General features: G+C 28.6%; 3 protein-coding genes and 1 pseudogene across 3 annotated transcripts; 2 read left to right on the top strand and 2 right to left on the bottom strand.

Annotated features, from left to right (window-relative positions):
• Positions 1-1354: 1354 nt before the first annotated feature.
• On the bottom strand, positions 1355-2333 carry LOC105642051 (cotton fiber protein). Its single transcript, XM_012226731.4, has one exon. It carries the CDS (start codon positions 2129-2131, stop codon positions 1634-1636), a length of 498 nt encoding a protein of 165 aa, XP_012082121.1. The 5' UTR covers positions 2132-2333; the 3' UTR covers positions 1355-1633.
• A 10641-nt stretch (positions 2334-12974) lies between these two features.
• On the top strand, positions 12975-14923 carry LOC105642050 (uncharacterized). Its single transcript, XM_012226730.4, has 3 exons — positions 12975-13988; positions 14126-14203; positions 14546-14923. The coding sequence occupies exons 1-3, from the start codon at positions 13173-13175 to the stop codon at positions 14549-14551; spliced, it is 900 nt and encodes a 299-aa protein (XP_012082120.1). The 5' UTR covers positions 12975-13172; the 3' UTR covers positions 14552-14923.
• A 2309-nt stretch (positions 14924-17232) lies between these two features.
• Positions 17233-18786, top strand: LOC105642086 (GDSL esterase/lipase At5g03980-like; annotated as a pseudogene).
• Positions 18787-19537: 751 nt separating this feature from the next.
• On the bottom strand, positions 19538-21510 carry LOC149493031 (membrane-associated kinase regulator). Its single transcript, XM_089715481.1, has one exon. It carries the CDS (start codon positions 20881-20883, stop codon positions 20086-20088), a length of 798 nt encoding a protein of 265 aa, XP_089571607.1. The 5' UTR covers positions 20884-21510; the 3' UTR covers positions 19538-20085.
• Positions 21511-25834: the final 4324 nt, after the last annotated feature.

Raw genomic sequence — 25834 nt, 5'->3', positions numbered from 1 at the left:
AAATTATGATTGTTGCAAGTGATCGTGACCAGTAATGGTCGATATGGGTGAATAATAAATTAATAAATGTATATTTATAAGGTTAAAATAAATTTATTGATGTCCGAAAAATATTTTCTTTTTTTAAAAAATATTTTCTTTTTTTGAAAATGAAAAGTCAAAGATAATTTAATTTTCTTTTGACCAATATCAACTTGTTTTCCTAAGCATTTAAACACCGAAAAATCAGAAAATATTTCAGATAAATTATTTTTTGCAAATAAGTGGAGCTTATAAATAGATAAGATGTAAATCTAAATTTTAGGCTAATCATCTGTGTACCGTCAACTTTACTACTTGTAACCATTGCATCCTAGATATACAATTTTAAATTTGTGTAACCATTACATCCTAATTACAAATTCAGTCAAAATTAACATTAAAATATAATAAACGTGGAACCCATAGAAATGAGTTAAGCCAACTATGGTTAGCATATTTTAAATGGCACCACTTCATATCGACTCCGTCCATCATTGTCTATTCCATGAACCACAAACTAAAATTTATTACCCTGAGTTTGCACTGTAAGTTTTGGAATCTTTGAATAAAATTTATTGTTTCTTATAATTAGCAAATCAAAGTTAGAAAATGAGATCATAACTTCACAAAGCTACTAACACAATCACTTGAACAAGCTAAAACGATGTCGTTAGAATATGCTGACCAAAATTGGGTTAGCTAACTTCTATGGGTTCTCGTTTATTATATTTTAATATTAATTTTAACTGAATTTGTAATTAGAAAGGAATTTTTATACAAATTTAAAATTGGAGTGTCTAAATGATTAAATTCATTTTAGGGTGCAATTGTTATAAATCAGTACTGTTGAGGCATTCGGGATAATTTAGCGCTAAATTTTTTACATAAATTTTTTTACTTGCCCCGGTTCATAAGTATCATACGTGGATAGTAGATAATATTAAATGAAAAAAAAAATGACATACACAAAAAAATTGTCTATATTTTATAAATAGTGAAAATCCAAATATGATGAAATAAATTCTAATTTATATTTTATACTTTCGTACTATATGCCAAATAGAATTTATTTATTTTTAAATCATTAATATCTTGACTATATTATCAGGTACCGATTAATTTGATTTGAGACTTAATTACAATTAAAGTTTTTCGTCTCTTCTATAAATGCATTTAGCAGATCAAATATGAGAATTCTTTTACGTGTATTGAATGTATTGAATGTGCATTCAAAGGGTATTTCTTGACACTTAACCACTTCCGTCTGTCCCCAAATATAACTTTTGGTAACAAATGAAATATAAAAACTCAAGTTTGAATCAATGATCGACTATGAAAAAACATAATGACTCACGTTTTTATTAATTAATTAAGTACATCCAAGGAATCGAGAGAAACAAATTTTGCTCCACACAACAATTTTGACAAAAAAATTAAAAAAAAAAAATACAAAGACCGAATCTCCACATTCTAAAATAAAATCATGTGGAGCTCAGAACCATTAAACCAATATTCAAATTAATAAACAAATATTTTTAAATTAAAAAATAAAATAAAATAAAAAAAACAGCGGTGGCTGTAGCAGATGACAAATATTCTAGTCTGAACAGCTTTAAATCGATTCCTGCCTCTGCATTCTCATCTCTTGATAAAATCTCTCAATGAACCTTTCTGCCCTCTGATCAACTGACTCTTCATACTCATCTCCCAAATCCAACGGCTGCAAATACTCCCTAGCAGAAATGGCATTGGCAGCTGCTGCTGTTTCCAATTGCAATGCATAATCTAATTCTCCTCTATCAACTTTCAATCCACCCAAGCATCTGCAAAGTAAAAACAGAGAGTATAAATTATCTCGATAGCTCCCATTCTTGAACTGTCTTTTGCGGTAACCAATAAGAGGAGTACTTGAAGCAGAGAACTCGTAATCCTCAATAATCCCATAGTTTTTGTTATTACAGTGCTTTAGCAACATGAATGCTTTAAGCTTTCTTGACTTTTTGAAGAAAATGAGTTTTGGGATGATGGGTTTTCTCATTTTGGAAACAAAAATGGAGACTTTAAAAAGATTTGAGACCTTGTGGAAAATGGGTGTTCTCTTTTGAGGCATTTTTGGTTATTGGGTTAAAGGAGAGCAATCTTTTTAGTTGAAGAAAGGGGTTGGTCTCTGTGCGGGGATTGTAGTACAAGGGTTGAGCCATGAATGAGAAGATGGAGCTTTTTAATGCTACGAAAAAAGGTGGATTGAATTAGTGAAAATCAGAATTGGTGGTGGAGAGACTGGAAAGCCAAGCTGTAAAAAGAAAAAGTATGGTCGGTTGCAGTTGCACTTTGGACTTATTATAAGGGAATAGGAAAGTAGCCGTTGGATTTTAATTCCCTCTGCAGTCCTCAAGTTTCAATCAGTTGAAAATTGACTTATCTCCGGCAGCTGTAATAAATGAACTCTATTATAAAATTCTGCGAGATTCATTTATAAATTTATATTTTTTTAGATTTGGAATAAAAAAATATAAATTTTAATTTTATAAATTTAATTTCATAAAATTGAACGTAACTATATCAAATCCAACATAAATAAGTGAAATTTCCAAATGAATTCCACAAAACTAAGTAATTCAACTTTTTATGATAAAATTATCATTTTCCTTCTACAAGGAATTTTTCAATTATTTAACTTATTTATTTTATTAAATTTGATCAAAATTATTTAAAATTTTTTATTTTTTCAGAAAAATGATTTCTTATTATTTTTTATTTTAATATTTTTATCTTTTATTTTAATATTTTTTTAGCATGTCCTTTACTATTAAGGAGAGAGAAAGATTCAAGTTAAATGTACATTTATCATCAATTTAAATACAATAATTTTATTAATATTATTTTTTATTTTATATATTTATTTTACTAAAAATATAAAAAAATTATGTACCATAACATAAATATAATTGGTATTTATTATTTATTCTAGTAAAATTACTATTTCAATGATATTTTAGGAAACAAAAGGAAATGAATTTTCAATTATGAATTTATTCCATACACGATTCAATTGAATTACATATTTTAAATTAATCATACCAACATGAACAATTCATTTATAAATGAATTGCACATTTTCAATTCATTTATACCAAAATTATGTTCCACGTTTTCAAAATATGGTGGAATTCGTTTGTTTCAAATAAGAGGTTAAAGTGTCACAATGACAAAACTTTAAAGCTTAGGGTAAATTTATGCATTAGGCTATTTATTGTTAATATTTTGGTGTAGTATTATTATATTGTGTAATATAAAAAAATTTTTTTCTCAAAAAAGGTCATTAATTCTAAAAGGTTTTCCTATACTGTACAACTTTTAATATAATACTTTCTCAATTTCATTATATATAGGAACAACTAATTTTTCACCAAGGCTCCGTTTTTCTGAAAAATAACTTATCTTTGGAAAATATTTTTTTTTCATTGAAAAATATTTTCTAAATGATTTATTTTTTATTGTTTGGTTGCAATAGTTAAAAATATTAAAAATTTTAACTCATAATAATAATAATAATAATAATTTCGCATTTTAAATTATAAAAGTCATCGGTGATCATCGGTGGTGACTGGTGGTGGTGAACGGTGAGTGGTGGTAGTGGCACTGATGATTAATAAATTAAAAAAATATGGATTTATAAGGTTATAATAAGTTTATTAAAGTACGGAAAATGTTTTACGCTCTTGTCTGGAAAATGTTTTTACACTCTTGAAAATGGAAAGTCATTTTCTTAAAAAATGACTTAATTTTCTTTTGACGAGAAAAATATCTTCCGTTGACTTATTTTTCCGAGCGTCCCCAAACAACAGAACATTATGAAAAATAATTTCCTACAAGTTATTTTACAGAAATAAACGGAGCCTTAGACTAAGAAAATAGTTTAACTAATTTTTTTGCCTTTTTTTTCCTAGTTTACCCCTAATATCTCATTTCTTCCTCCTCTAATATCTTAAATTATGTTTTAATCTTCAATGATGCTTTAAATACTTTGTTGGAATAAGGAAATATAAACGGTTGCAAAAAGTGAAGTTTACGCTCTAATCTGTGAAGGAAAAGTCGTTTTTTGGTCTTTTTATTTGAAAAAATTGTGTGAAAATATGAAAATTTGTGCTCATTTAATCTTCTAACTGTCTTTGGTTATTAAAAATACATTTTAAATATCCCTCAAATTTTCAAATATTCAGGTGAAGTCTGTAAAAATTCCTTTTAATGTGGTTAACCTAAAAATTTTGTGGTCTTTTTCTATTATAACTTCATTTTAATCAGCACTCAGTCATCTATATGAGCATTTTTTTTTCAATAAAATTTGATTAAAAAAATTATTCTCCAAAATTTCTTCATATTCAATGTTCATCTATACTTTTTTTTGCTATTACCTTGAAAATTTCTCACACTAAAAGCTTTACAAAGGACTAAAACAATGGCGATATAGACTTTTTATATTGATATGGTTTCCAAAATTATTAAATTAAACAAAATTTTTTATATAAAAAAAAAAAAGCACAAAATGAAAAATTTTCCTATATAAAAAGAACGGAATAACATATTATAGAAGGGCAAGTATATAAAAGTTACATGTAATTTCACAGTTTTTGACTTTAATCTAGTCAACTTTTGAGCTTTGTTTCCCAACTGACTCCAGTGAAAAGAAAAAGAAAATGCTCAATGCTATGTTACGTCGCATTTCAAAAATGAACACTAATAATCTAGAAACTATCAAAATGATTAAATTAGAAAACAAAATCTCAATATATAAGCAATAATAATTTTAATATATGAGCAATAATAATTTTAATATATGAGCAATAATAATTCAGATTTGCATCAAAAGACATAAATCTGAGGATTATTCGGGAAAAAAAAGGACAAAAAGTTACCACCGATAAAACTCCAATAGTCGCCCATGGACGAATAGAAAAAGCTTTTAACTTTTTAGGTTTATGAGAAAGGATATTTTCGATCTTTACTTCATTTTTAGGATCCGTAAATACCTCTTTCTGTAAATTATTTTCATGAATACAAAAATTGATTGCATCGAAATTTTAATTATTGATTTACTCCAAATTGAAAATGATATAAAAAACGATAAAAAAAAAAAAACATTTTGAGAAGAGACAACCACAAATTCCAATTGAAATTATACTTGAAAAAAATTAAAAATATATATAAATTGAAAAAAAAGTTCATACTTTGATTTTTCTTTAATTATCTGATATCTATTTTCAAGATTTGATATTTAGTAATCGGACTATTATTTTCAAATATCATTTGTTCCAAACGGGCTCTTGCTATTGAATTATTATCTGATCCTGTACTTAATAGCAAATATAGCACTTTTTATATAGGACTAAATAATTTTAAAGGAGCTAAATATCAGAAACTAATAAATGTAATTACAAATAATTACAAAGCTATAATTATGACAAAATCTGAAAGACTAAATAGTTATATATTCTTATTTATTCATGCCATTGCCTGCGACCTGAGATTTCTTTCTCCTTACACATTCTATCTGTTTTGTGTCACTTTCATCTTCTTTGCATTCTTAACTTAAGATGTGCTTTTAAGGGTTCGTTGAAGAATGAACAAACTAAAGAAAGAACCAATTGATTTAATCATTTAAAATAATTAATTTAACTCTGCAGATTCAAGTTGTTAAACTTTAATTTTCTCCTTTGCATTGGCAATACACTTCCTATTGCTTTGCCTACACTCATCCATCTCTCTGAGGTATTGTTGTAAGGAAAACACTAACACGAGTTTGTGTTTTTGTCCTCAACAAAATATTTCACAAATACATACAATGTTTTATCTCATGCAACAAAGTAGCCCACACGATTGACTATCCTTGGAGAATTTAAATTCAAAAGGGTGCCTCCTATCCAGTGAATATCGATTATTCTAGTGTTTATCAATAGTTGTATACAATCAATTTACGTATTTTTCTATTATTTCTTTCTGCCCTATTAGCAGATTGGTTACACCTACGATAATGTAGAGGTGTGAGTTCAGCATCCCTATCCATGGTGCCTTACCATGGTGACTCTATGGACGAAGTAAGGCTATTGGAGGCAAAAATAGCATGTTGAATGGCATATGGACCAAGAATATGAGAGGGGAGACCCGGCGTAATGCTTTCCGTCGCCCCGGGGTCGGAATGCGAGACCCGGCCCTAGTGAGCTAGGTGCGGGCATCATGTCTATGAAGAGGGACTGATGTCTCCATAGAGAATGACTGATTATAAAAATTTGAAAATTTAAATAAGATAGTTACAATAGAAACTTTAGATATCCCATAACTACATCATTAAATTTGAAGTGTTGGCTTATTAAATAAATGAATTTGCTTTCTATTTTATAAACTATGATTTAATTTCCTGAACTTATCATAAATGAATTTTGTGCGTGTGGAGCACAAGCACATAGACCGTCATCATGTTGTATGCTATGATTGCCTTGACAACAAAGTGTCATTCGACTTGTAATAGTGTAGGAAACTGCATCCCATATATAATAATATGACGACATTTGCTAGTGGTAGGAACTAGGAAGGCGAAGGAAACAATTTCAAGAAATAAATGATTATTTTTTCTTAAATCAATAAACAGTTATATTATACTTTGACATTATAAAATCTTCATATTATTATATAAGAATAAATTAATGAGTATAGATAAACTACGATTATGGATTGATCCCTTCAAATTCTATATATCCAACCGATTTGGTATACTTCTATCTGATCCAACCCCAAACTTTAGATAAAGCTCATTTGCCCCTTTGAACTTGGGAGCAATATTTAATTTACTCAAAAATTAACTTACAATTTACCCTTAAACTTACACTAAAAAAAATAAAAGCCAAATTTATTACAGAAAAGAATTTTAATTTAAATCAAAATATAATTAAAAATAATAAAAATATTTCATTTAGATCGAATATAATTAAAAAATAATTTAAAAAATATAAAATTTTTTTAAAAACCAAATATTCATATAATCAAATATTTTCTAATTCTATAATTTTTTTTAAATCAAATATTTTATTTAGTTATTTTTTAAATCAAAGATAAGACACTATAATTTTTTTATAATTATAGTTGTCTTTAAACAATTTTTATTTCTTAAATTTAAATTTTTTTAAATACTTTTTATTAGTTAAAAATATTTTAAACTATTTTTTATGAAAATTGGGTGTTTTGTTCGTTTCGTGCAGGTTTAAGAAGTAAATTATAAAAAAAAAAAAAAAAATTGACTTTTGGATAAATTAAATATTGCTGCCTAGGTCAGGGGGCAAATTGAATTTTGTTCCGAGCAAGTAATAACAACGTGTAAACAGGTCATAAAAAACTAGTATAGATAAAATGAGTGCGGATATCCATATAAGATTCTGATTGTGTCATGAATGGTTAAATGAGTCATTTTACAGATTAAAATCCAAGCAGCTTTCACTCTACCCATGCTTAAAATAGAACTTTTGAGTATTTTACAAAAAATCTAAAACATGAGTTGAAATTAGGATTATATATTTATGTATATGATAAATCAATCCTATAATTAATATGTTATATTGTTAATTACTTCTTTTTATATGTGCTTTATTTATTTATATATAGATGAAAAAAGAATGTGATATTGAAAGTAATTTTATTACAATATTAGGCATAATTTAGGGATAATGATTATTAATTAAATCAACTAATTTTTATCTTAAAATTTACATTTGATTACTTATTTATTAATAAGATAAAATTTTATTACCCTTATCATTAAAATGAAATCTTGAATTTGAATTTTCACATTTATTTATGATAAAATTTTTGGATATTATTAAAAGGGAACCGATTATTTCCTATCACATAGTTGAAAGTTGGAACTCGTTTGCAATTTTTTGATATTCTAGTGATGCAATTTAATGTTTGCTTGCTTCCCCTTGAATGACAATAGAATATATTATATTTTACTATCCATGAAATTTTATTATCATATTTTAAATAATAATTAAAAATAAATAAGTAAAATTTAAAACATAATAATTTATTTAGTACAAGTGATCTTTTTGAATTTGTTTGGTATAAATTAATGTTATAAGTTTTTATGAAATTTATATTTATACATTTATTTATTATTAGTCTTTTTTATGACGTGCCTTACACGTTGACTGTGTTCATTATATATTTACTCTTTTAATTTTATTTTAACTATATAATATTAAAGCACAAGTTTTTGTTTGCAAATCAAGGCATAGCCTTGTGGTAAATACAAATAGGGCATGACAATATATCCAGGTTCAAATCCCTCTTCTTCATAATCAAAGCAAAAAATTTCTTGTTTATATTAAAATAAATACAATTGCTTAATTTGTATGGCAGTTTGTCGTACAAGCTATTTGTAATGTTACTTCTTATGTACTTAATTCTATTTTATTTATAATGAAGTGACTTCAAAATAAAATTCAACATAATTCTTCAGTCCCTAATTTATAAATACGGATTTTTAAAACGTTAGTAATTGCCCAAAAACGAAAATCAAGTCATCACTCAATCCTCAACCTCATGTCCTCAACCCCAAATCAATATCTATATACAATTATAATAAAAAATAATACTAAATTATTTTTACTGCTCGGTAAATAAAAGAAATGAGCAGATGATCTGAATTGATAATGATAATTACTTTGACTATAGTGATGATCTGAATTGATAATGATAATTACTTTGACTATAATGACAATATTACTTACCCAGTGCATCAGAGAAAGAAATATATGCATATACACACAAATTCTTGAAACCCCAAAAAGTGACCCAAAACAAAAATATACAATTCTAATTTTTTTTTTCCAGTTTTATGAAATACTATTTTATTTCAAGTCAAACATATTAGAATATAATATAAAAAATATTAAGAAAATTAAAAATGTTTAATCATCAAGAAGTCATCTATTTATTACAAAAAAGATATAAATCTCTTACTAAATTAAATTGATAATAGTTAAAAATTAATTCAGTAATTAAAAAGAAAATAAAAAATAAAAAATAAAAAAATTGTTATAAGAATAGAACTCTTTTTGGGACTCTGCATATAACAAGAAACAAATTATATTAAAAAAATTACTAATTTGAATTTCAAAATTCAACCCACTGTTTAACTAGAAATGCTGTAATTTAATAAAATTTGATGTTAATATACCAAAAAAAAAAGGAAAGATTATAGCCAAATTAATAAATGAAAAATACAAAGCAAATAATGATAAGATCTAATTTTGTTTCTATATTTTTTTAAGTTGCAAATTTAAAATAAATAAATAAGTTAATTAATTAATAAAAAAGATTAGATAAAAAAACATTACATTCTCGCTAAATAAACTCTCAATTTTCTCTACAACCATACAAAAAAAGTATTCAAAAAATAATTTTTAGAAATTATATCCAATCAAATAATAAAATATAATTTTTCTTTTTTATTTTAACCACATATAATTGAGCCTAATGGGTTAAGGGTAAAGTGCTCCCAACAAATATTTACTTCATCAGTGACGATCGGACCCTCAATCTCACTTAAAAGAAAAGAGTATTGAACCACTCATCCAAACACTCGTTGGTATAAAATATAGTTTTTGAATAAAACTATTTCAAATTTCATTAAGGTCGATATCTAAAATTTCATTATTCCCCTCTATTCTCACATTCATATATAATAGAAAATTCATATGATTGTATAAAAATGGACATCTATTTGCACAAAAACATTTAACTTATATTGGTTTCATCACTCATTATATTTCGAGTGTTTTAATTGTTTTATTATTATTCTTTGTGGGATCAATCTCCCAACAATAGGTAGCAGGGGTATACATGGGTCGGGTTGGGACGATAATTACATAATTTTCAATCTCATCTCAAAATATTGGAACGTAAAAAATTAAGTTTCAATCTCGTCCTAATAGATATGAAGTCTCGTCTCATCCTATCTAAAAAATGGGACGGGATGAGACGAGAATTCGAGGCTATAAGATAGGACAGAATGAGTCAAATCGAGAATAAATTGGGAATTTTTCGTAGTCTTACTAAATTATTTTTTATTGATAAAGGATAAAAAATTACTATATTCATCAATTACAATCAAACAAAATTCATTTATATAAGTTGAAGTTTTTTTTAAAAAAAAAAAGAATAAATCAAATAATTAATTCTATCGTTGACGATCTACTACTGAAGTTATAATAGAAGATTTTGAAGTAGTTATTTTCTAGTTAATAAAAGCGTGAAATGTAATAAAATAAAATAATGCAAAACAATATAAAATTTAACTTTATATGTATTTTATGAATTTTAACTCACCATTGTTTTTGTCATTGTTGTCTTTAAGTTGATTTAAATTTGATACGTATGTAATTTAATCTTGAATATCATCTGAAAAATAAATAACGATAATATTAAGCATAATCAATAATCCTATAATCAGATTAATTGAAATTAATATTTTCTCTTGTATTGATTAATCTTTCCATTTTTTTGTTTAATAGAAAAAAATTTTATTCAGAAAGATTTACTTAACACGTGGAATAATAGAGGAAAACTCAATGTTCAAAAATATGTTTAATTACTTAATTTATTTTATATTTAAAAATGTATATTATTTTTTCATATTATTATTATTTTAGTAGTAATTGGTATCATAAAAAACTAAAATAAAAATTATAAAATAATTTCTAGGGACATAATTTGAAATTCATAAAGAAAGACAACTAGAATTTTAAAGAAAAAAAAAGAAAGGAAATTCTCGATTTTCGGGTCGGAAAGAGATGGGACAGAACTTAGGTCGGTATGACAGATTTTAATCAAAGAACTAATCACGTCCCAAAAATATTTTCGGGACAAAATTCGAGACGGGATTATTAAATTACTATCAGATTTTTCTCGAGATGAAAAATTCGAGACAGCTTTTAGGAATGGGTTGAGATTTCCGCAGTCCCGTGCACACCCTAATAGTTAGTGTATTTAAAAATATATATAAACTTTTTATTGAATACCTTCCTTAGTCTTAAAATATAAGTCGTTTTTTTTTATTATTTTGTAAAAAAAAATTGAGTATTTTAAAGAGCAATAAATGATCTTTTTTCTTTTTATTTTATTCTTATTTATATTTTATACTATAAATCCTTTGATAAGTTATTATTTTTTTAAATAAAAGGTAATTTGAGTAAAATTATCCTCCATTTTATTATAATTTATGAAAATCAATTGTCTCCTTAAATCCTAGATAAAAAATCTTAAACGACTTATGTTTAAAACAGAATGAATAATAAAATTATGCACATTTAATTTCAATTATTTTTTATGTTTAAATTAGATTACATCAGAATTCCTAGAACTTAAAAATGAAGAATTAAAAAAAATAAAAAGTATAAAATTTTTACGGTGATTTTTATATTTACATAATATATCAAACATGAAAATTAATTCTCAAAAAAACATGAAAATTAAGTAATGGAAACTTTTTAGAGTGTTGTTATTTGTTATAATAACAACACAAAATTATATGGATATCTATATTACAAAATTAAATTAAAAAAAAAAAACCATATTTTTGAAATCAAAAACCTCATTTGTAATTTTTTTAAGGAATAACATAAATTTTTTATTTATCTTGGAAAACAAAGTAGATCTTGATTTGGAAATAAAAATATAAAGGCATTTAACAAGAAATAACAAGACAAGTAATTTAATAATCTCTAATTATGTTAATAGAGTATTAATTACATCTAGTAACTTGACAAATGGTATATTTTGGTTGATGGTTAATTTATTTTAACCACAAATTGAGATTCATGTTTTTGAACAAGCTCTGTTACTTGATTATTATTAGTAACAAATTTACAGAAATAATAAAAAACATAAGGGGTAATAAATACACAACAAAATAAAATAAAATAAAATAATAACTATAAAGAACATGGATTAGCAAATCTGGCTAGATTTGTGTTTATTAAATAATCAGCCATGACTTAAAAACAAAATATAGAAAAACATAAAGGGGAACAACTAGGGCTTCTAAATAAACTTTTTAATTTTTACATTTTAATTAATATATAATAAAATTCAGATTGAGTTATAAAATATTTTCTTTATAAAACTTTTTTTAAAATTTTATCAATTTGGATGGATATAGCTATTGGAAACTCATTTAATAAGAATATATTTTAAAAAGCACTCTTATGGGACAAATAACTACTAATTCCGAAATGAAATTAGTCTCGTATTATAGACATGGAAATATCATGAGAAAATCAGAATTTATTATGTACTTATGTATGTTTATAAATTACAAGCATATGGCAAGTATTAAGCTTTTCATATAAATTACAAATTACAAATTACAAAATCTTAACACTTCGAATGTAATTTTGAACGTGTTAAGCATATATATGCTTAAATGATTTTTATAAATATTTATCAAATTTTTACTCCTACATTCAAATAAAGTTGATAAAAAAATATAAATAAATTTTAAAAATAAAGAAAAAATCTTCAAAAATAATTATACATTTCCATATCATATTTTTTTGAAAGGAATTTCCATATCATATTAAAGTTCAAAAATAAAAAAAAAATTCAAATCATATATTCAATTTTTCTTTTTGATAATGAGTCATTTCTCGAACTGGATTTAATCGATGGCCAGAAGAAAAGATGAATTTGATTAAGCGCATATCCAACGGTAGTTACGTCAACACTCAGCACTTAAAAACGACATATTACCCGGGAAAACCCACCTCATCACCCTCTTACACCCCAGCGCATGATAGTACGTATCTCGAGCCAAATTACCAAAACACCCCGAAGCCACAAAGAACCACTTGCACCCGAACGTTAAAATTGCCCCCTCTCTTCCTTTTTCCTTCACACATATATAAACTCTTTCTTCCCGGCGATTTCCAAAACAGACCACAAACATAAAAACGTAAAATACAAACCCAAAAAACCTCTCCTAAATAAAAGTCGCGAGAAACAAACAGAAAATAGAGAGATAAAGATTCGTGAGAAACAGAATAGAGGGAGCTTGTGATCTGAGCTCTAATTAGAGAGTACGTGTTGTGTTTTGTATTTCAATGGTGTGTTCTGGAGAGACAGAAGGGAGAGTAAGAGAGTTGGTTATGGCGATGGGAACAGAGAGATCGAAGCCACCGCTTCATAATTTCAATCTTCCTTGTTTGAAGTGGGGTAGTCAGAAATATCTCCGGTGCATGAAAGACTCTGATTCTTCTAACGGTAAGAATAAGAACATTAATAATGGAGTCTCTGGCGATCGCCTCCGTAGTAACCGATCTCCGCCGTCTAAGTTTGTTGCTAGTCCGGATTACGAAATCCGCCGCTTCAAGAGACCAAAATCGAGACACGATAGCGGCGACGGCGTTGAGGAAGGGATTGCGGCAGTGAGGGAGAAGCTGATGTTCGATTTCAAAGCGGAGGCAGATAAGATGAAAGATGCAATTTTGAGAAAAGGAGTGTCGGAAGAAGGCGATGAGGAGGCTGCTCAGCAGCATGAGGAAGGAGAGGAAGAACATGAGAAAGTTCAATCTCCTCCTCTGGTCCCACCGGCGGCGCAGACAGAGAGACCGTGGAACCTGCGAACAAGAAGAGCAGCCTGTAAAGCTCCAATTGCTGGAAATTCAGTCACAGGGAAAGGCTTGAAAATCGAGGAGAGAAAAGTGAGTAACTATTCGCCGTTGCGGAATGAGAGCTCGAAATCTCCTAGGCTGAGAGGAGATAAAAAGGAAAAAGAGGAGGATACGGAGCAGGTGAGGCCGAAGTTTTCCGTGGCTCTCTCGAGGAAGGAGATCGAAGAGGATTTTATGGAAATGGTAGGCCACAGACCAGCTCGGAGGCCCAAGAAGCGGTCCAGGAATGTTCAGAAGCAGTTGGATGTAAGTCAATAAGGATTTTAGTCTCTGTTTCTTGAAAGCATCTGGCTTTTTTTTTTTTTTTGTTCTTTTCTTGAAAGCGTTCATTTCTGGTTTTTAAACCAAATTCATGTTTGTTTTTCTTCCTTTTCTTGTTGCAGTGTCTGTTTCCAGGGTTGTGGTTGACAGAGGTTACCGTTGATACATACAAGGTGCCGGAGTTACCTGATAATGGGAAGGTAATTTCTTTTCTTCTTTTTTAATGATTGATATGATACTGAGAAAATCTGCAATGAAGATGGAAAATAAAATTTTGGATTTTAAGATCGATATTCGTAAAAGATGAAATTTTCCATGAATCAATCAACTGAAATTTTTTAGTATTAATATTATTTAAAATTTTCTACTTTTTTCTTGAATTTTTCATGGACTTTCTCAACCACCAAACGAGGCAATTTGATTTTGTCAAGGGAAAAGCTGTTAGAAGTTGGTTTTTTCTACCAGATGGAATATTTTTGGTGTTAGTAAATGATTAGGCATATTGCAATATCTGATCAGATTTTTTATTTTCTCCTTCACAGAGGTAGTAATTTGAGCGATGGATTTTACAAGTTGATCAAAATTTCAAGGCTTCTGTTTGCTGACTACGGTTGTAACTGGGGACTCAAATGAGTGGATACCAAAGCAACACACCATTTCTGAAATTAGGGCGTTGATGAAGTGTTGATTTCCTGGTGAACCATTGAGGTGTAAGTTCAGTTGCTTTGTAATGCTAATTTTGTTCTCTTAATTATAATTCTTTCTTTCTTTTTTCTGTATCAGAAATCAAAATAAAGCTAATGTAAAGAAAGGATGGCCTAATGTTTTTAGGTGAAAGGGAATGCCTTGTTCTATGACCTTGTTTTTGTAGAGTATGCTTGCCAATTTGTCTTTATGATAATGAATCCAATCTCCACCTATCTCTTAAAGCAGTTTATTTATGTTTAATCTAGAATGAGCATCAATGTCCGAGCACACGCATACTATTCTTCTATTCTTCTATTCTTTGACATTTTTCCTATTAATATCGCCAGAAATTGCAAGATGTGAGGAACTGTTGGTTGAGAAGAATGAATGAGCCTTTTTTGGAAATCTTATGGGGCTTGATCAAGCTATCCCTACCTCTTTTTCTCATGCACATAACAGAAGAAATATATGAATTTAATTGCCAAGCTCATTACTCTGAATGGGGTGGAATTTTATAGAGGAAATGGACGAATGTGGGTACTCATAATTACGTCTTCTTTTGCAATTAAGTCTGCTTAGATCATAGAAAAATATTCCAGCCACCAGTTAAAACAGGATACTCATCAGCAATTCATATGTTTATAAAACACATTTTGAAATAGTTTCATTTCTGGGCAGCAAACATAGGCCAGGCCTCTGGTATGACTGCCAACAAATTGACAGCTGCAGATCACTTCTATATGCAATAGTGAAAGCAGCCTTGTTTTCCTTGATGCCAGTCAATCATTTGTTACAAATTTTTGGCTCTTAGATCTTGACGGAGGGTTTCCTAACTGTTCGCAGCCATGAAGTGCTTCACTCGGAAAGTAAATCTACATTTGAGCATCAACTAATCGCTTAACAGTTTAATTATTTGAATAAGTAGTTTGTTTGCTGCACTGTGTGTCTGAAAATTCTTCATATTGAGATAAATTTCTGGGAGCATAAATTTATGCCTTTCTTCCCTTTCTTATAGATGCCAATTTATCATCACGCTGCCCAGGCAAACAACAACAAACAAAGTCTTAGTCTCAATCCTTTGTTTCATGCAGCCTAGGGAACCTTTTATTATTTTCATTGTGATTCTATTAATATTATTTAGTTCTTCCATTTCCTCTCATATATTTGGTTCTGGAATTTGGCTCTGGATAGGATTAGGAGGAAAGCGAGTAGATGATACTTGGTTTATAATTTTATATAGTTCGGCCTGGAGCTGGGTTGCATAGTAGTGGGACGCACGCGGCGGGCTTGGGCTCTTCAATGGCTGAGTTTGACTCTTGAGTTGACCAGGAAGTTACGCGGCGTCTATGTAACCTATCATTTTTGAATGAATCAAATTGCGAAGTCTTGGATGGGGTTTAAACGCGGATGGTTCGGTTCGGTTCAGCATATGATATATACTGTGTCGTTTAGTAAGGAATATGAATATATGCTGGGTCGGGTCGGATACATTTCTATTTAAATAAAAAAAATTAACTATTTTTATGGGTAGAGTAATTATTTTGCCCAAAATAACACAATTAAATGGATTACTTAATGGATTTTTTTTTTTCCTTTAGTAGTATATGAGTCAAAAATATACTTCAAGTATGTAACAATAGAAAGTGAGAGATTTTAACAACAAAAGCAATAAATAATATTAAAATGATTTTATAAAAGTGATATATGTGACTAATAGAAAGTGTTGAATTTATTTTGAATGAGATTAGGAAAATGAAGAGAGATATATACAGAAAATATATAGCGCGTGTCATACATCATCAGCGTTTTTAATTTAGAAAATATGCCATTAGTATCAATTATTAGAAAATATGGGGTCAATTTATAATAAATTATTCAATTAGTTTGCTCTATACAACATATGACATTAGTTTATTATAATCCAAAATTAGAAAGAAACGAGCGTGTTGACCGGATTATTATTATTTTTTTAAATATATAATATAGGAAGAAAAGTGAAAACTTATGATGGAATGGATAGTACAATATGTAAAAATTATATTAAATAAATATTTTTTTTCAAGTTGGATATTTGACCATTTTAGAGGCTATTTGAGTTGTAGCCTTGTGGGCTTTAAGGTAAAATATTGTAATTGTATAATCAAGAAAGGAATGATTAAAGCTATTAAAATTATTGCATTTGATCTATTTTATTTTTATTTTACATTGTGGTTTCGAAGTTCTATTTTTATTTTTAATGGTACAAATTTATTATGGCAAACATAAAATTCAGATTTAATTTTTTTTTAATTTATCACTTTTTACTATAAAAAATAAATGTATAAATATTTACTATTTTTTGATTTTTTTTAAATTTCTCAAATTCTACCAAATAGGTAATATAATTTTTAATGATTTATAATATCTTTCATAAATTTTCATATATTTTTTTTGTTAATATTAAAAAAATTATTAAATAATCTAAAGATGATATTATACAAATTGAAACCATAACAGTAAAATTATCAATTGTTAGTAAAATGACATTATTGTAATTAAAGAGATGTCAAAAGGTATTGTTTAGGTTTGGTATAGTTGGTCTTTTCATATCTTGTCAAAGATATGAAGAGTGAGAAGTCTCGACTAGCTTTCATAATATAATAATAACAGTAATTTGGTAAAATCAAGTTGCTAGCATTATACATTTTACAAAAATAAATAGCTTTCAAACAAAATTATTTAGCATCTAATTTATATATATATATATATATATATATATATATATATAAACTCGGATCAGATCTTCTTCTGCTTATATGTGTTTTTTTTTTTTATAATTTTTTTTTGCTAATTTTTGATTTTAAGAATGAGAAAAAGAGTTGGATTGGGCTAAAAATAGAATATTATGCTGAAAGCGAAACAAAGCCCAAGTTATAAAATCGTAAATACTTAAATTCAACCGATTCTATTATTAAAATCGTGGTTCCATCCGATTCTATTCTCCGCTTTGCCTATGCAAACTTGTGGAATCCCATGATTCAACTGGTTGAATTGCGATTTTGACGATATATCAATAAATCAAAATTATAAATATTATTTTTCTTTGAATTTGCAGTAGCTGGAAGTACAGCATTCCATCTTTATCACAGAAAGAGGCATTCACACTTCTTCTGCTGATACTTCTCTTCGCCTTCAATTTGATTGGTTAGACATCTTATCTCTAGCTAGTTCCCATACTCCAGCAGAGTGTGCAAGGTAGGAGAGCTCTTTTCATGGTCGGTGAAATTGGAGTGTAATCCCTTATGTGGTTGGAGCAATGTGACTTGCGAGAGACGTGAACGGTCTCGGTGCTGTCAGGATAGTGGTTCCTGGAAATTTTCTCGTTGGGTGCTTTCCAATCAATTTGACCTCATTCTCTTCACCAAATCCCTTACCTTATGATGATAAAGCTGGTCTAAGAGCTTTGATGCTTTTGCTTCTTATCATAACAGCTATCTCCAACAGGCTTTAGCATTGCTCGGGCAGGAATTTCCATATCCAGTCATAATTTATGCTGATTATTACACTGGATTGCAGTCTATTTTATGAAATCTGACTTTGGGTTTTGATCAAACAGCTCTTCTAAGAGCTTGCTGTGGTGCCAGAGGATTGTACAATTATGATGGAAACAGAATCTGTGGCTCACCTGGTGTTTTTGGTTGCCCTATTCACATCAGCGTATAAACTGGGATGACTTGCATTTGACCCAAGAGGATTATAGACATATGTCTGAATTTCTTATTAGAAGATTCAATGCATGGTAGAGCATTAGATAATAATTAGTAGATTTCCTAAAAAGATAGGGTTATTTTTTTTTTTTTTTTCCTTTTGATCTTAAATTTGTTTATCATAAATTGACATAAATATGCAAATTCGTTCTATTATTCATTATGTTCGATGAACTTGATCCTTATCTACGGCAAATCAATTTATTCTTTTTTGATATTCTCAACATATATATGTATACACTTTATTTGATGCATATGATACTTTATACTAATAATTTATTAATCATTTTGTTACTGATTCATTGGATCTTAGTTTTTTATGTGGCTAAATAAATACTGTAACTTTCAGAATTAATATAATGGGAGAGACACAGAGCTTGTTGGATGTGTGCGTGCGTGTGTCTCTCTCTCTCTCTCTCCCTATATATATATATATATATATATATATATATATATATATATTAAGTGCCTGAACATTTGCACATAAACTAATTAAGATGCTAACCTTCTTGGGCCTCTGTTTTATTTTACCAGAATTTTTGGGTTTCTAGCGCACAAGACTGTCCAAATGCAGGTCCAAAATCCTAGACCCATTGAACAAGTTTAATCAAAAAAGCATATATTAGTAAGCAGTTGGTGCATATTCATAATAATTCTTTTTAGTTAGATAGCATTGAGATTAGGAGTTTTTCTTTTTATATATGTAGTTCATTGGTTAGTTAGATGTTTTAAAATTATAAGAATATGAGATATTCCATCTAATCAGGAACTGCAAATCCAAGAGTTGGAACATGTTAAGGTGGTTGTGAAAGTGAAGCCTAAACCAAAAGAATAAATAAATAAATTCAATTTTTTTGGAAGAGCAAAGTTAGGAGGGACCTATTTAATCATTAATTTTTATTTCTAAAATCAATTCATTGGCTTAGCACCTGTTTTGTCTTCAATCAAGAAATAGGACAAAAAGACCACAAACAGAGGACCCCATTTATGGTCAAAATGAAATGAAGCATATATATATATATATATATATTTATTTATTTATTTATTTATTTATTTATATGCACAAAAGAAAAATCCAAAGAGAAGCTTCAATCAAAAATCAAAAGAATAAAAGAGAGCCACAATTAAAGATTTTTAAGATCAAGAAAAGAATTTAAAAGATAAAAAAGAAAAAACATATGGGGTGGTCTCAATTCAAAGAGAGGAAATACCTTGTTTATATGTGTCCCAAGACCTTGTCATATAGACAGGCATCAACGTAACAATTTTCTATCACCTTGACATTTCCATTTCTTTCCATTGTGGTTTTTACTTTCCATGATTATCCTCCTCTTAGTAGATTTTCAATTCCTAAAGATCTAAGCATTTCCTATTTTCTTCCTTTCTTCTTCTTTTTATTTTTTGGTATAACCAATAGGTATAATCTCCTTGGGGCTGTAAAGCTTAAAGAATTTTCGCTCTCCTATAAAATGCGCTTTCCGGCACCAAACTCGTATTCTTTCCTCTTGTTATTGCTTTTTTAATTTACAGATACAAGATCACATGCTAATTCCATTAAACCAAAAATGATAGACAGCTAAATAAATCTGTACTTTAAAAAAAGATTCAATCTTCAATATAAAACTGACCTTGACAATCTCTCTATCTGTCTATCTCTTCTTCTTTTTGTCCTTACCATTACAGAGCAGTGAACCTAAACCAAAAAGATTCACAGTTCCTCTGGATATGTAAGGAGGTGGTATGTTCAAGACAGGACTAATCCTAATACCATTACCGTAAGAACCACATTTTCTTAACGTAGGAGGCCTCTGCCCTGAACTGTAAGAATAAAATGCACCGTAACTTGCTGCGGCTGGTGATTTTCTACTTGGAACAGAATGTTGTTTTTGCAATTTGGGCTTCGGATTTTCTTTATTAGAAAACAACATCGCTTGTTTTGGAGGATTTGGAGCTGACCCAGTAGAGTTGCTTCTTGAAAGAAACTGTAATGACCTAATCAGGCCTTTACTTTTATAACTATCGCAATTTAAACTATTACTTCTCTTGAATTGCCAAAAAGACTTTGATGCAGGCTTTTCATCTCCATCAATGCTCATTGACAAGAATTCTTTGAGTAGCTTCTTCTCTGTAGTATCAGAACTGGTTCGTAGAGGCCGAGAAGCGACAGGCTTTGGATGATCAGTTTCTTTACTAGAGACTAAGAACTGTTTCTTGATATCAATAGGCAGGATCTTGCCATTAGAGAAAAGCTCATCTGCTGAAGACAATTCTTGAACAAAGCTGGTGCTAATGCAGAAATCAAAATCTGAATCCAATAAAGATGCGTCTAATCTACGATGGCAATCTTCAATGGAAACAGAATCTGTTGTTTGGTTTAGATCATGAGAGAATGAGATTCTTGGACTAATTCCTGCACTTGAAATCTCTGAACAGACATCTATGGCCATGGCGATGAATTCTTGTTCTTCAGTTAATCTCAAAAACAAGAATCTTTGTTTGAATCCCAGTTGTTGAATTCCCAGAAACAAGAATCTTTATTTGAATTCCATTTCTTGAATCAACAAACAAGAACCTTGGTTTTGAATGCTGGTTTTCCAATTCAGGAAACAAGAAACAATTACCTTTGTTTGAAATCAAGAAAGCGGGCAAAAGTTTTTAAATGAGCAATAACCTCAAGAAGGGGAATAAATGCTGGAGAATTGGAGTCAAAAGAAAGCAATAAAAAGAAATATGAGAATGAGAAGTCAGAAATTGCAGGTGAAGCTTTTGCTTTTTGTCTAAGCTAAAAGCATCTTCTTCCAAAATTGAAGGATAAGGACATGATGATATGATACCCAATTATGCAAAAGTTTGAAGCAGAGAAACTATTGATAGAAGTGCAAAAGAAAGGATAAAAGAGAAGGAAAGTAGAATTCAAGCACCGAAAGCCTATAAAACGAATTCTTCCTTCTCTCTCTCTCTCTCTCTCTAGTATAAAATGGTTTCCAAAGACACTTTTGCTTTTGGAATTTCTTTATACCCTCAACTTCACCTTCTATTTACAGTCGACATTGACACATTGCATCAACTTAGAAAATATGATAGATATGGCTACAAATACTTATACATATGTATGTATATTTATATGCTTGGATTGGAAGCCTTATGGTGTCTACTATCAAAATAACAAGAAGTTAATAGGAATATTTAAAAATTTTGTGGCAGCTATTTGATGACTCATCATAATATAATGGATTTGAAAAAAAAAAATATTTTGCATAGTCAAGATTTGAGCTCACTACACTGATACATGCTAGTTACTCAAACTAGTCACACTGTGAAAATTAGTTCTCCCGTTCTATTCAGTTTTATATAGTTTCTGCCATTGTTATTCTATATTATGCAAATGTCGAAAATATAATAATTAATAATTAATTTATAGTTGAATTCTATGCAATTTCTGTGAAATTCATTTATATCAAACAAATTAATACATGTTGAATGCATATGTAAGTGATTTTAATAAAAATGGTTTGTCACCTTAGCATTAAATTTGAAACGTCTCTCTTTTTTTTTTTCTTTAAAAAAAAACCTTTAGGTGAATTTTAATTTGAAGAAAAAAAAAAAGTGGACAAATTACTCTTTCCATCCATTTTCATCTATGTCTTTTCAAAAGTTATTTTATTTAAATTATCTATTGTTTTGAACAAAAAAAAAAGAACTATTAATTAATTTTTTCAATTTTAATCTTATTTCTCTACTAAGCAAAATATCCCTTCCATCCCATAATAATAGACTTAATTTGACTTTTAAACAGATTAACATTATGTAGTTAACATGATTACATCATAAACTTTTAATTATTTTTGTCCTAATATATATAAATTAATTTATTGTCAGTTGATTTGAATATAAATTAGATTAATTAAAATAAACATGTTTGAAATGTAGAGAACTAATCTAAAAATTCAAAGATTTGGTACAAGTTCTTCTTCAAGCAAATCTATAGCAAAAACCCAATTTAAATTGCAACCTAACACATTGACATTGAAGCTAGGAAGCCACTGCCTGATTGTTGGACACACAAAATTGATAATTGATGAGATAAGCAATTATATGTCACGAGATGGTAGGGTCCATTATCAAATAATTGACTTAGGCAATACATTACATCGTCTAATGTAGGGTGTTTTTGTTGGAATCATTTGGATACCTAAACTCATTTTTAGTCATTTTTACATAGAAAATATTTGTCCGGACCGGATTTATGACCATATCTATAGATTAAATTAATGAAATAATAATTTTTTAAAAAATTATTTTTATTTTATCTTTTTTTCAATGTCCAGTGAAAATATCATGTTTTAATAAAAATTTATATTTTTATTGGTTTGATATATAGATAAAGCTATGGACTCGGTTTAGTCATTTCAATTCCATTTTTCATTATCATTGGGTTTTAGTTTTATTTAAACAATATATATATATTGATATGTGTCACTAAATTTATATGGGCAAATGGACAAAGAGGAAACGTGATATGTCCCTGACATAAGCAAAACACAACTACCTCTTATCCACACCGACAAAATTATTTTAGACTGTAATAAAAATTCATGATGTAGCCTCCAAAAATTTGTCCCTCTATCAACTAATTATACCTCCTCCAGTTTCATTTTACTTCTTTAATCGACTTGTCACATTAAATTAACTTAAAGCATTCTTGAAACGTAGGCATGCCCCGTTCAATGAAGCCATGGTTTTAACATCAAATGAAATTATTAATTTCAGCGTTTTCATGGGTTTTTTTTTTTCTAAAATAAAGAACTTCGGTGCAATTTTGGTTTTGATTTCACACATTTCTTTTTAAATCAATGTGAATTTCAGATAACTTCCCATGGTTAATTAACATCGAATGCATCTTCTGTTTGTTTTTGTAAAATAACTTGCAGGAAAATAATTTGTTGAAAAATATTTTCCATGGAAAACATTTTTCTTGAAAAATATTTTTCAAATGACTTATTTTCTGTTGTTTGGTTGTAATATTGAAAATTAGTTAGAAATATTAAAGTCTTTATCTTACAATACCATAAAAATATTATTAATAATAGAAATTTTATAATTTAAAATTTTTATTATTAAATATGAGAAGAATGGGAAAAAAATATAAATTATGAATGCCACCGGTAACCGGTGGTAGTGACTACAATGATTAATAAATTAAAAAACTATAAATTTATAAAGTTTATCAATGTCTGGAAAATATTTTACTCTCGTGAAAATAAAAGATTATTTTTGTTGGAGTATGTGGGTAATCTCACATCGGATAAATACAACTAACTAAAAGAGAATATAATGTGAAGGGTGAACCAACCAAAATGGATTAGGTCATTTTTTATTAAAGGTAAGTCCAACTCATTATATGTCTAATATTAAATATATAATTGAATTTGATTATTTGCTCCTAGCGTCCAGATTCTCAATAATTTTCCTTAAAAATTTTTAAATTTTCTTTTTATTAGGAAAATATTTTTCATTGACATATTTTTCTTAATACCCCAAACAATGAAAATTATAAAATATTTTTTTACAAATTATTTTATGAAAATAAACGGGCCAAAATTTTTTAAAAAAAAAAGGAAGAGCAAAACAAATTAATTTTGAGGCTAATTAAGACAGCAATGGATAAATACCTAGATTGATATTTAACCAATAATTCAATGTTTGAATGTGTATTTTTTATTGTGAATTTTTCAATGTTAGAGAAAATAGATTGGTTAGATGCCCAATGGCCAATATGTGGACAAAAAACTTAAAAGGAAATGTTTAAGATCCATCGAGCCAGAGAGTTATAGCCTGGCCTGGACTAGCAGATGTCAGTCTGTCTCATATTCATTCCTCTTCACATGTTACATGTCCCCATCAGATCATACTCATCCATTCTGGCTTCTCCTAGGATTTTATATACATGGATTTCTTTTTAAAAACTATACAAAAATAAAATAAAATACAAGAAAAAAAAAATTGCTGCTTTGTTTTTGCCTCTCTCTTAACTTCCAGGGGTGGCCATATTACGGTTCCGGGAACCGGAACCGGTGGTTCGAATTGGTTTCAAACCTTAACTGAAATTGGTGAGAACTATAATCGGTTCGAACCGGTCCAAACCGGAATTAGAACCAAATATTTTCGGTTCGATTTCAGTTCCAGTTTTGTTAGAACCGCAAACCGGCGGTTCCATGAACCTGTCGGAACCACCGGTTCTCCGGCCGGTTAGAACCACCGGTTCTAGTCGTTAGAAACTGTCAGTTTTTTTTAAAAAAATTTTTTTGTGAAATCTTTTAAAAAAATAATTAAGTTCAAGTCTTTAAAAAAATAAATTTAATTGAAGCATTTTTTAATTTTTTAGGTGTATTTTTTTTAGAAATAACTTTCACAAATTTATTAAATTTTGAAAACCGGTCTTCAAAATTTAAAATTTAAAATTATGCAATTTGCCGAAAAACCGATCAGAACCGTGGGTTTTGAAACCGTAGCGGAACCGGAATCGGAACTGTTCGGTTCCAAACCGGAACTGGAACCGGAAATTTTCGATTCCGGTTCCAATTTTTTTGGAACCGGAACCGCCGGTTCCGGAACAGTGGCCACCCCTAACTTCTACTATGCTCATTTATGCTACAAGAGGAATGTCAATTTTACCTCCTATTAATAAAATTTGATCCATTTAAAAATAAAGTGAGTATGAATTTTACAAATAATTTTTTCTTCGCCTGATAATTAGTGAAAATAACTACGATCGAAAAGACTCGGACTTAAAATCTAATACTCTTCACATGAGTGAAAAAGCTAACCAAATCGTCACATGATTGGCAACAATTATATTTAATTATTGGTAACAATGGATTAGTTGTTAACAGTAACTATTAGTAATTGATATATTAAAGGCTAATAGATAGGTAGAGATATAAAAACTTTTGACTTTTTTAATTTTATTATAAACCATTTACTATTGAATTTTAAATTGTTGATCTGGCAATCAGATTTACTACCAACTAGTGATTAAGTTCCTAAACACCAAAACTCTAATTTTTAATTGTTGATTCAACATATTTAAATTGTATATCAAATAAATTGAAAAAACTAACTACGGGGTGAGTAAAATGACCGATCGAACTGAACTAATATGATCGGTTCATTTGGCTTGCTCGCAAAGAACATCAATTTTCAATTTAAATGGTTTAACTCGATTTTTTTTATTGGACTTAATCAGATAGGTTTAAAACCGAAACAATCCGATTGAGTTAATTCTATTCAGTTTAGTTCTGACAACAATTTGGTTTTGATTCCATTTTATTCTTAGAAGTTCGGTTGCCTTTCTCTATCTAACCAAATTGACCGTCTGCTCATTCCTTAACCTAACAA

The sequence above is a fragment of the Jatropha curcas genome, chromosome 10, assembly GCF_041381405.1.
Source record: "Jatropha curcas cultivar XTBG-Jc1 chromosome 10, XTBG_Jcur_1.0, whole genome shotgun sequence".
NCBI lineage: Eukaryota > Viridiplantae > Streptophyta > Magnoliopsida > Malpighiales > Euphorbiaceae > Jatropha > Jatropha curcas.
The sequence above is the reverse complement of the archived record's forward strand: the minus strand, read 5'-3'. Positions and strand labels throughout refer to the sequence as shown.